The 12384-nt window shown below is 38.3% G+C and overlaps 1 protein-coding gene across 9 annotated transcripts in view; it reads left to right on the top strand.

The window, feature by feature from the left end:
* LOC310960020 (histone acetyltransferase KAT7-like) overlaps positions 1 to 12384 on the top strand; it is a 43050-nt gene that overhangs the window by 20465 nt on the left and 10201 nt on the right. For 8 of the 9 annotated variants that reach the window (XM_083931602.1, XM_083931601.1, XM_083931599.1 and 5 more), the window contains 4 exons: positions 4384 to 4473; positions 5984 to 6124; positions 6992 to 7085; positions 7387 to 7533. In XM_083931602.1, the coding sequence (XP_083787728.1) occupies positions 4384 to 4473; positions 5984 to 6124; positions 6992 to 7085; positions 7387 to 7533 (472 nt within the window). The remainder of the gene's footprint in view (positions 1 to 4383; positions 4474 to 5983; positions 6125 to 6991; positions 7086 to 7386; positions 7534 to 12384) is intronic. The other variant, XM_083931605.1, reaches the window with a different exon arrangement.

Here is a 12384-nt window from a genome sequence, read left to right as displayed (position 1 = left end):
TAAAATATCCCCACTGGATACTTGTAATAAAATATTTCAGTTGCTTACATATTAATGTGTGGATGAATGTCATAACTGTCCCCCCAAATTTGTACCTTTATTCCTAAATGTAGGTGCAAAATTCTTTTCGGGTTAAAAAAAATGGACACTGCGTGAAGTTCAAAATTCAATTCAATTTCAATTCAATTTTATTTATAGTGCCAAATCATAACAAAAGTTGTCTCAGGACACTTTACAGAGTAGGTATAGACCATACTCTATGACATTTATGATTTACATAGACCCAACAATTCCCCCGTAGAGTAAGGTGGCAACCAAAACCTTCCCTATAACAGGCAGGAATGTGGGACAGACCCAGCTCTATGGAGGACGGACATCTGTCTGCACCGGTTGGGGAGGAAACAAAGACAGACGAACAGTTAAAGCCATTAAAACTTGCTTGTTTTGTTCACATTTCTTTTCAGACTTCCAAAACACAAACATAAAGTTATTATTCATTTATCTTTATTTTTGGAATTCTTTTATCAAATTAAATTTTGTTTAATATAATTTGTTCTAATTTTCTCTGTTTTCTCATTTATTTTAATATTCTCAGGTTATTTTCAGATTTCCTGCGTTGTCATAGGCTTGGTGCCTCAAAGATTATTTTATCTTTGTTTCTATTTCTCATTTTTGTTTATTTTCCTTTGCTTTTGGAGATGTCATTTTTTATGTCTGTGTTAAAAGTTCTTTTGATGCAGTTTTAGTCTCAGTTTGTCACTAAATTCAAACTGCAGCATAGTAGTTCGGCAGTCAAAGTCCCTCTAGCATGTTCTGTTCTGTGTTTACTCTGAATCATCAGGCATTGTCACCATTAGCTTCATGAAAACACAATTGTTGCAAATTGATTTCCCTTTACTTAACAAACATTATTAATTTATAACCCAATAGTTGCCAAATTCAATCGCTGTTCGGCTCAAATCTCTTATTTTCTCTCCTCTAAATGTACTTGTGCAAGTTTTGTAAACATGACCTTGGTGGCTGTAACAGGGTGTCATGTTCTCTTTCAGTCACTGAATCTAGGTCAGATTTTCAGAGAACAGTATTCTTCAGCCAATTTTCTTTCCTTTTGCTCTTCCTTTCACTCTCTGATGACCAAATAATATATACAGACATTAATCAACTTTTAACTTTGTATTAACTCTCCTTTAATTTACTTCCATATTTAAATTGCTCCTTGTCTACTTAATAATAATGATAATAGTAATAATAATAATAATAGATCAATTTTATATAGCGCTTTTCTCAGTACTCAAAGACGCTTTACACATAAAAAAATAAAATAGACAAACAGAAAGCACGTTAAACAACAGTAGAACAAAAGAACATCACGTTAATAGAAAAACAGAGGGTGGAAGATGGTGGATTTTAGTTGTTGTAGGTGATCCTGAAGAGATGGGATTTAAGCTGACTCTTGAATGATGGGTGTGTTTCTGAGTTTAGGATGGCGAGGGACAGGAAAATCCAGAGGGTTGTACAGGAAGCCAGTGAAGTTCACGGAGGATAGGAGTGATGTGGGCAATCGGGCGGTGGAGTTTTGTACATATTGCAGTTTTTGAAGTGCAGTGGAGGGGTGGCCATAGACTAGCGGATGCTGTTGCAGTAGTCGAGTCTGGAGGTGATGAAGGCGTGGATGAGTGTTTCGGTCGCTGAGGAAGAGAGAGGCGAGCTGAGGTGTGCAATGTTGCAGAGGTGGAAGAAAGAAGTTTTGGTGACGTGGTTGATGTGTGACTTGAAGGAGAGTGTGGGGTCCATGATGATGCCGAGGTTTCTGACCAGGGGGAGGGAGAGACAGAGGGACAATCGATGCAGAGGGAGAAGTTCTGGAAGGTGGGGAGGATGGATTTTGGGCTGAAGATGATGATCTCCGTTTTATTGCTGAATTTCAGGAAGTTGTGATTCATCCAGGTTTTGATGTTGGTAAGGGCAGAGAGAATGGTGGGAGTAATGGCTTTGGTGGTGATGGTTACACATTTATTATTTTGTTAAAGCTGCAATGAATTTTATTTTACATTCACTTTGATTTACTCTAATGCTCAATAAATGCAAAGATTCGACAGCACTGTTTTTTTAAACCCTGATTAGTATTTGTGTAATCTCACCAATGGATGCTATTTTCATTTGAATCTACCACTAACGTAACATTCTCCTACTTTCATGTTCTAAAGGATCAAGTGAACATTATCTTAATAATGCAATTTTTACCCATGTTGATTCTCACTATAAAATACATTTTCTCTGAATACCTTTGATTTAGTTTTTCTGCTACTTCATAACATGCTCATTTTACTTCCGGTTAGGTTAGGTTATTCATTAGGATTAGCTTAAAAGGGTCAATCTGACAGTTATGCATCAATTATCCTAGTTAAAATAAGCTTCAGAGCAGGTAAAAGTGAAGTAACTCTTGTAGGAGAAGGAGCCTACACGTATTATGGCTAGAATAGATTAGTAGCCGAATCAAACATGAATTAACTCGAATTTAGGATTTAATTTACCTTGAAGTAGGGCACCACACCAAAATAAGACAGGATGTTTTATTAAACTTTGGTGAAGGTTTAATACCTGTTAATAACTTAAAGTAATTGATTATTGAAATTTTATCAGTCTCGTCTTGAACGCGTCAGTTCGTACCACAGCCTTATCAGGGGCCATCAATTTCTGCACAGAAGGGAAGACTCTCACAACGACGTAAAGTTATAAACATTTATTTGGTTACCTAGCAAGGATAATACAGAATAGTGCAATACTGAATAGATGAGTGACAAAGGGTTAAATGTGGATATAAAAAGTTTAAGACCAGAGTGATTCAGACCCAAGGGGCTAGTTTATAATATTACTGACGGACTTAAACTGGCTCTAATTAGCCTGTCAACAGAGCTCGGATCAGAACTTAATTACCATCAACGTTTTTAACCAGGAGTTGTAGTAAAAGGCCAACCTTAAGAATTAAGGCCAACCTTAAGAATTAAGAAGAATTAATCTTTCTGATATCCAATTTAACCAAAATCTTTAGGCAGTCAGTTTTAACAGATAACCCTACTGAGTGAAGGAAAGTATTATTCAAACACAGAATATTTCAGGAATTAGATGGAGACTTTACACTTCTGAAACCACATAAACATAATCACAACAAGATACAAATAATGCATAAACTGTTACATATTTGCAAGAATGTCTTTGAACAACCAGTTACGATGAAACAGCGATCTTTAACTGTTTTTCCAACTTTCCAAGTTCTTTTTCTTGTCCTTATCACTGAACGTCCCTCTGTCTCCTGGGTGAGAGACCGACCCTTCAGTTTAAATTGCGGTCAGATTTGACGTTGATGTAGGATAAGAGTTCCTCCATCCTTGAGGAGATGTCCTGGAGTTCTGGGTTTTAATTGCCCTAGGAGGGTTTGAGGTTGTAAAACACCTTATCTCACATTGAAACAAGTATAAAAACGTCTTAATTCACACTCCCTTCCTGTGACGCTGAGCAGATGGTCAGACGGGGGATCCAGAGTGTATTCACAAAGAAGCAATTCCTATCGAGGTTCCTACACTCTGTATATTTTCAGTTGCATTACAGGGAGAGCCGATAGTTCACTGTCATCTCTGTGATCCTTTTTTCTGGCAAATAGCTCCTTAAATAGATAAAACCGATATTTGCATTCTGCAAGGCAAATAGTTGGATTAAAATCTCATGGTTCAAGGAGTTGCCTATGTCCCAAATTTCAGTTTAATATAATATAAAAAGCAGGAAAATCTCCATTATTTGAAATGCTTCGGAATTTTCTGCCACCTGTCATGAAAAATTACTTTTAAGAGTAATACAATCAAAAAATGTATTATTTTGACTTTGTTCATTTATTTCTGAATTCTTCTCCTATATAAATCGTTTCTTAGGATTTTTAATACATTTTCCCCAGTCTGTGTAGCACACAAACGGCTAATTAAAAAAACTCACATATGCATACATTCATACATACATTAGGTCAACACACAGGAAAACAATATGGTCCTTGTCGTCACAAGGCATCTGCTTCCAAAAAGCGCTTATAACCCACTTAATGAACGGATTTAACCCGTCTGTTATCGACTTGTCCCGTGCTTTGAGTATCACAGAGTCATCATTATAAATTTCAGTCCCACTTGTATCACAGGATAAAGGGAAGTATCTCCTCAAGATATACAGGGCTGTACATTGTATGCAAATATAAAGAAAACTTCTGCATCATGATGAGATAAAGAAAGTGTTTTGTCCTGTGTTTGAAAACCCAAAACATGTTAATTGTAATTCCTGTCACACTAACTTGTATATGAACTAAACTATCCTGCTTTCTCTTACCTCTGTTGCATAAAGGCCAAGTGTGTGTGGAAGCACCCTCCAGGTGATGAGATCTACAGGAAGGGGAACATCTCTGTCTTTGAGGTAGACGGAAAGAAGAACAAGGTAAACATGTGCTGCAGAACTCCTGACCTTCCCCCAGAAGGTCCAGGATTATGGTCAGGATAGTCAGTTAGATATAGGGCTGCCTGATCTGCTTTGTTCCAACATAACACACGTAGCGCTGCACTGTCAACGGGTGATACTAAAAAGCACTTTGCTAAAGAAAAGTGGCCCATAAATTAGAAGGACAGTCAAGAGGATGTCTTAATCATGGAGATGAATAAGAGAATATTATATAGGTGTCACACGGTCGGGAGTATTTGCATGAGGCAGCTTTCAGAGTGGGAGAACTTACAAATACTGAATTTTTGGTGTCAAAATATGCTAGAAAAGTACATGAAATCGAAATGTCTCAATAAACTGGCAGGCCATGATAATATTAAGGTGTTATTCTTCTTGTTTAAATTCTAAATGTTTTTCCCTCTATAGTGAAAGGCAGGCTAACTGTACATACCCTATACAATAGGTCTCAATCACTTTTAAATTTTATTTATACCTTAAAGTTAAAAAAACAAGTGGTGAATGCAACAAGTTCTCTTAAACCACTGGAAGGTCCTTTGACCCCTTGGCACGTCAGCTACAACTATTAGACAAGCTAATGAACAGTTTGAGCATTATCGAGAGGTGATGCTAGTGGATTCAAGTCCATTGTGTTAGATTGGCTGTACATGTAAAACATGGCATATCTGGAGCTGGTTTTCTGTAATGTAACCTCTTCACCTTGAAGAGCAACCTGTGTCTCTGGCCTTTTTAACAATTGTTTGTGTCTGAATTTAATACAATACACATACGGGTACAGGACATAACCCTTTATGGGTTTAACTGACTACATGCATTATGCATGCAATATTTTGTTAAACAATTGTTTATTTCAGAGACATGTATTATTAATATTTTGCAACCTTGCCTGAACCCGAGGATTCGCGATAATTAATAACTGAAGGTTGATTGCTGTGATGTCCCACATCACAGTAGCCGGATATTGCATATCTGAACACGTTTGAATGAATCACTGTTGTTAGTGTTGTAAATAAGCAACCTCTTAATAGCCAACTGTTTGGCTGAGTTTGCAGACGACAGCCTGATGCTACTATATTGTATGACTGTACTGGAGCCGCCTCCCACTCAAGCTAATGTAAGCAATCCATCAGGAGTGACTGTTACCGGCAATATGTAGCCTTTTACCACACTGACAGGGAATATTCATCTTTTAAGGATATGGCCGGGGAACTAAGAGATCAGCATTTTGGGATTTAGTAGTGGTGAAATCCACTACACAGTAATTCTTAGGCACAGCGTTATTGATTAGAAACTGGTTAGTTTGTTGATGTTCAACATCCTTTTATGCTGTTGTCATCTATGCAGGACCTGGGGGTGTTTTCCCCCACAAAAGTGATGATGTATTGCCAGTCTGATGTATACTTCCATACTAATGAGATGGAGATCTGTTTGTGTGAGATTAAGCAACTGTGGTCTTTAATCAGTAATAATGCCTTTGATGCTCTTCTTACAGATTTACTGTCAAAACTTGTGTCTGCTGGCGAAGCTCTTCCTGGACCACAAGACTTTGTATTATGATGTTGAACCTTTCCTCTTTTATGTCATGACTGAAGCTGACAACACAGGCTGCCATCTAGTCGGATACTTCTCTAAGGTAACCTGGCAGCCAATTACAGAGACCAAAGGCCAAAAGAAATGAGTAAAATCAGACAAAAAGCTTTTGCCAGAAAAGAAATCCTCTGCCTTTTGTAAATATCAGCTCAAATATCAGTGACCTTAAATACGAAAATATTAGTACTGATATAAACCCTGAAAACCCACGCCAGTCACAGGATTCCTACACAGTGTGGAAAAGTACTGAATTTAAATTGAGTCATTTCCAGCTCTGGATAAGCTTGGAAAAAGGGAAAAGAGTTTGGAAAAATGTTTGTGTTGTTTCCAGACTATTATCTCACACTCTAAAATAAATATATTAATATATACAAATCAAAACAAGTTTACTAACGAGACACAGCCGACCTGTAGATGATATGAAACTAATCAAGCTGTCTGTAGAATGGTGTCGGGTTACCATGGTTACCATTCGTCGTGCAACTGTGATTCTCATTTATAGGATTTTTTCCCATTGGATTTTTTCCCAAGTGTCATCGAGCCAGCCGATCTGTTTTCGGCAGCGAGAGTGTCATGGGTCGATGCAAGTTTTCCAAGGGCTGGTTTCATGAAGAAAAAATATAAAGATGGTTGATAAAGGATGCCAATTGGGAAAATAAAGATGCAAAGTATGCCTCAAATCCTTCGACATCCCCAACATGGGGGAGATGGCAATTTTAAGCCATATGCAGCGGCAAAAAGATCCATTCATCCGTGTAAAAAGTGTAAAAAGCACCTATTGGTATTCAGATGTTTAATATTAACTGAAAAATCCTGAGAGGTCTGGAAAAGTCTGGAATTTCGAAATGGAAAATGTGTAGGAACCCTGCAGTCAAACCATTGCGCCTATGGATTTATACTCCCTCTGCAGGAGAAGAACTCATTCCTGAACTACAATGTGTCCTGCATCCTCACCATGCCACAGTACATGAGGCAGGGCTACGGAAAGATGCTCATAGACTTCAGTGAGTGCAGACCACTGTGTGTATTCCCCTTTGTGTGTCCTTGTATGTGTGTGTTTTTTGTCCTATAAACTCAATTCTGACCAAGAGATTCTGCACAGCACAATAACACCAGATTTAGAAGGCTGTCTGAGGTACTTGCCCCTTTGAGGAAGCCCTTGCACACGCTGGTGTTTTGGATATTACAGTCATTAATTTTTTACTATATTTTATCTGTATCCTTATTTCTGTTTTCTCAGTGGTAGGAGAAATGCTTAAGGAGGGTTGTATTCAACAAAAAGCTCTATCTGGTCTGTCCTTTAAGGTTACCTGTTGTCTAAGGTGGAGGAGAAGGTGGGTTCACCTGAGCGCCCCCTGTCTGACCTGGGCCTTATCAGTTACCGCAGTTACTGGAAGGAGGTGCTGCTGCGCTACCTGAACAACTTTCAGGGCAAGGAGATCTCCATCAAAGGTCAGAGCCCAGCTACATTCCTATCTAGAATCTGTTTATTTTGACGTTGTTGAGAATTAGCAAAATATTTGAGCTGAGTTCTTCATAGTTCCTCATAAAAGCTTTAAACCTACACTTTATTGTCATTTCTGTGATTTTGCCTCCTGCCATCTAGTGGTCATATTTCCGTAAGTCCTGGTGGAGGGGATGGGTTGGGCCGATTGTTTTGTGTCCCACTCCGCCCCTGAAATGAGCTACACTCGGCATCAGAAAATGTCTTTTAAATAATTGTCCAAAAGCTCCAAATAATCTTCCCAGAAAACGGAAACAGTCCAAAGTTAAATCAACCCCCCCCCCTTCACAAACAATTTAACAAACAATCTTTGAACAAGTGCATTTCCAATGCTGTCTGAGTTTTCTGAGAATTGTAAAGAGCAACCATGTAGAGACAGAATTTACATGCTGTCGTGGAAATAAGATGTTGTTGAGGCTGTTCAGATTGTTTACTAAAAGGACAGAGCTGTTTTATAGGACAGATCCTTTAATGACCCCTGTTGGGATTTGACGCTGTTCAGAAAATACAACTAAATCAAGTTTACTTGACGTTAAAGGGGGGCGGGGAATGCCGTTGGGGGGGCGCAGCAGCCTCCCTAATATAATGGGAGGGGAAACACTGATACATCAAACACCACTAGTGTGGCTGTGCTAACACATACATGTTAACATGTTTGTTTAGTTTTGCAGGTATTTGGTCAAAAACCCCATAAAAGTATTGGAGATTTGTCCTGATGATGGTGCTAGAAGAAGCACCAAGGGTTTGCCAAATGTATTATGATTCATAAGTCATTAGGGATTTTGAGCATTTAGTATTATTAAGTATTATATAGTCATAAACCCAATGTGATTAATGCACTATAGTATTTTTGATATATAAGATGAGTTTTAGATGAGTTAGTGTTCACAAATATCTGATTCACTGCAATTCAAAAATATTTTTGTCACAATAAATCAAAAAATAGCGAAAGCATTAGATAATGGATTGTTTCCAGGATCAGACAGCAACTGTGACAGCGTGACCAAAACAGTGAATAGATCAGTAATAACACTCTGTTCCCTCCCATCCAAGCCTCTTTTTGTCCTCTTTTTTTTCATAATTTCTGCATGTTGTTATGAATTTAGGAAGATCTTTTCAGCTTGCACAGACCCATAGAAATCACTCTTCTCACTCATCTCAGTCTGTATTCAAAATACATTTTCACTGTACTGCTCTAATGTGACCGCTCTGCCTCTGCCATTCTCTGCCATGCTATAGAGATTAACAAACATTGTACAATTGTCATCATTCAGAAGCCTTTGATTAGTTCTAACTATACCACTGTGTTTGCACATTTCATACAGACTCTGAATGTGGTCATACTTTAGTTGTATAATGTTGAGTGGTTTTTCACTTTCACAGTCGGTATTGATCTCTTGATTTACAATTATTGTCAAGAAGAGAGGAAAACATCAGCATATCAAAACATAGCTGTTGTCATACTGTAGTTGTGTAATGTTAAAAGAAACAAAACCTGCATATTCTTTATATTTTTAAACGGAAAAAAACAAACAAGACCAACTAAAGACAGACAAAAGAAAAAAAGAAAAAAAGAAAAAAAGGATGAATCAAAACGGGATGTGTGGGCCTGTAACTGCGGCTACAATCCTTTGTAGGGAGACCAAACAACAACATAAGAGTTTTGATATGTATGTATAGATCGTATAGGGCATGGCAGTCCTTCAAACCAACAGGGAAAGGACAAAGAAAGTAAGTGGGTGGAGACAAATAATTTAGTTTCCAGGATGCGGCTGTGACATTTGTACATAGAAGACCCATTTTGACCACGACCTTGTGAATTTGTCCATTTGTAGCCGAAGTGAGGAAGTCATCTTTTCCATTTTATATATTTCATTAACAATATCGGCCCATTCGTCTATTGTGGGGGAGTCAGGATGCAGCCAGTGTCGTGTGATGGTTTTCTTGCCGGCAGAGATCAGAGCGCCAAATAGGTATTTGTTGAGATGCCCTGTGAAATAATGATTTTCTCCCAGAATAAAAGTTTTGAAATGATATGGTATTTTCATATAAAACATGTTTTCTAAAACGTTGTGCATCTCTGACCAGAAATTTACCATTACTGGACATTCCCAGAATATATGCCAGTGGTTTGCACCCCGGCTCCCACACATCCTCCAGCACTGTGGATCCTCTCCTGCAAAGTGAGCTTTCTGTTCAGGGGTTACAAAAAATCTGATTAAACATTTCCATGCAAATTCTCTCCATGTATGCGAGTTGGTGCATTTCCACAGAAACTCGCAACAACTGTACCACTCCTCCTTGGGAATTTGAAAATTACCTAACTTCTCCCAATTATCTTTAATGTAGTCTGTAGCGTAGTCTTTTTTTAAATTATGAAGCCCTTATATAATCTAGATATAGTACCCTTGACTCGCTCTGATGGATAAGCACGTATCACTCTTTCAGTATTGGGTCTTCCGGATCCAATGTATAGTTTCTAATTACCTTATTGAAGTAATTACGTAGTTGTATATATTTGTAAAAATCTTGCTTTTTTAAAGAATGATCTCTTTTCAAATTTTGAAAACTTTTAAGTTGTCACTTATCTATTATTGAATAAAATGTTGTTCTTCCCTTAGTTATCAAGCTTTTAAATCTAAGGTCCAATTGATTCGGTTTAAAGTCAGGGTCGTAGGTGCACCACCATTATTCCTAATTTGTCATGTAATTTATATGTGTCTTCAATTGAGTTTCAGGTTTTAATTTGGAACTTTATCCATGGATTCTGCAACTTATTTACAAAGTTTTCCAGATCCTTATTACCCAGTACTGCCAGGATTGAAGGGGGTCCTTAATGAGTGACAGCTCGATGTCTTTCAACCTGGCATGGTAGTCCTGGTTACACAGGCTTAGCAAGGGTCTAACTTGAGCTGAGAAAAAAATAATCCTTTAAATTTGGTACAGCCATACCTCCTCTCTCTTTCGGTAATTGTAATGTTTTAAACCTTACTCTGGGTTTTTTTACCTGCCATATGAACCTAGAAATAATGTTATCCCACTCAGAGAATTGTTTTGTGGGTATCTCCACCGGAAGTGCCTGGAACAAAAAAAGAAGTCTTTGGAGTATATTCATTTTTATGGTCTCCACCCTTTGAGTAAAGCTCATAAAAGGGTTGGAGTTCCATCTTTGTATATCCAGTTTTATTTTGGTAAGGAGGGGGTCATAGGTAATCTTTGCTAATGTAGAAATGTCTTTGGGAAACAGTACACCTAGATCCTCAAAGCAATTTCAGTCAAAAACAACTGGACTGGTTGTTTGTCTAGGAAGACGTTTCACCTCTCATCCAAGAGGCTTCATCAGTTCATGTACGCATCTGACCAGGCTGGGACTGGTCCAACTAACTGGTGTGGAGATCCAGGTATTTAAACTCTCACAAGGCCGATGATGTCACTGACACCCTTTGTGCTCCAAGTGCCCACGCCCGTCGTTAGAGTGACAGTCGTTTGTGGGCAGTTGGTTTCGACTTCGTTAGTGCTCTATTGAGTCTGAACGACAGTCGTTGGGGTCACCCGGGCCATGTGTGAACAGTTGTCCTTTGAGGTTAGATTGTTGAATCTCCTGGGAAGGGATGAAAGGGCGGCATTGTAAATCATCATCATCGGCCTTGTGAGAGGTTAAATACCTGGATCTCCACACCAGTTAGTTGGACCAGTCCCAGCCTGGTCAGATGCGTACATGAACTGATGAAGCCTCTTGGATGAGAGGTGAAACGTCTTCCTAGACAAACAACCAGTCCAGTTGTTTTTGACTGAAATTGCTTTGAGGATAACAATGACCTGGACGAATGAGAACATTCACAGGCTTAGTACACCTAGATATTGCATTGCATCCTGATCCCAATTCAGATGATTTCTATCCCGAAGTTGTTTAGATGGAGTATAATTTTGTGTTCGAATTTTGGTTTTCTGCATATTTAGTTTATATCCCACGTTCTTACCAAAACTATCCAAAAGTTTAAATAATTCAGGAAATGAATAAGCGGGGTCTTTGAGGTATATTAATACATTGTCTGTGTATAACGCTATATCAGATTGCCTAATCCATTGAGCGAGTGGTTCTATATAGATTGCGAAAAAGAGTGGTGATAGTCTGCACCCTTGTCTAGTGCCCCGTTCTAATTAAATAGTGTGGTAGAGAGGTACCCGTTTATTTTAACGCAGTTGGAATATTGTATAGAGTACTAATAATTCCCTGAATAAATTCTTTAGGAAAGAACTTCATGCTCACAGAATCAAAGGCCTTCTCTGCATCTAGGCTCACAAATAAGGTCTGTAACTTATGTTTTTGTATATGGCTTACTTTGTAAGTATGGATACATGTTCCTCAGAAACCCACAAAATAAAGTGTGGTGTTCCCCAAGGGTCAATTTTAGGTCCAACTCTTTTTAATCTTTACATGCTTCCCCTTGGGGACGTCATCAGGAGGCACGGCATCAGCTTTCATAGTTATGCTGACGATACGCAACTGTATATCGCTGTGTCTCCCGATGACACAGGACCTATTGATGTCCTTTTTAACTGCATTTTAGATATCAAGACATGGATGGCAGGAAATTTCCTACAGCTCAACCAGGACAAAACAGAGATTTTACTCATTGGTCCTGAGGGCCAGAAAGAGAAACTTTTACCAAAGTTACAGAAATTTAAACTATCACAATCTGTAAAAAATCTGGGTGTGATTTTTGACTCTGAGCTCAGTTTTATTCCACACATTAAAAATATAACAAAAATAGGTTTTTACCACCTTAAGAACATAG

This window comes from Echiichthys vipera (genome assembly GCF_963691815.1).
Source record: "Echiichthys vipera genome assembly, chromosome: 17".
In the NCBI taxonomy this organism is placed as follows: domain Eukaryota; kingdom Metazoa; phylum Chordata; class Actinopteri; order Perciformes; family Trachinidae; genus Echiichthys; species Echiichthys vipera.
The sequence above is the reverse complement of the archived record's forward strand: the minus strand, read 5'-3'. Positions and strand labels throughout refer to the sequence as shown.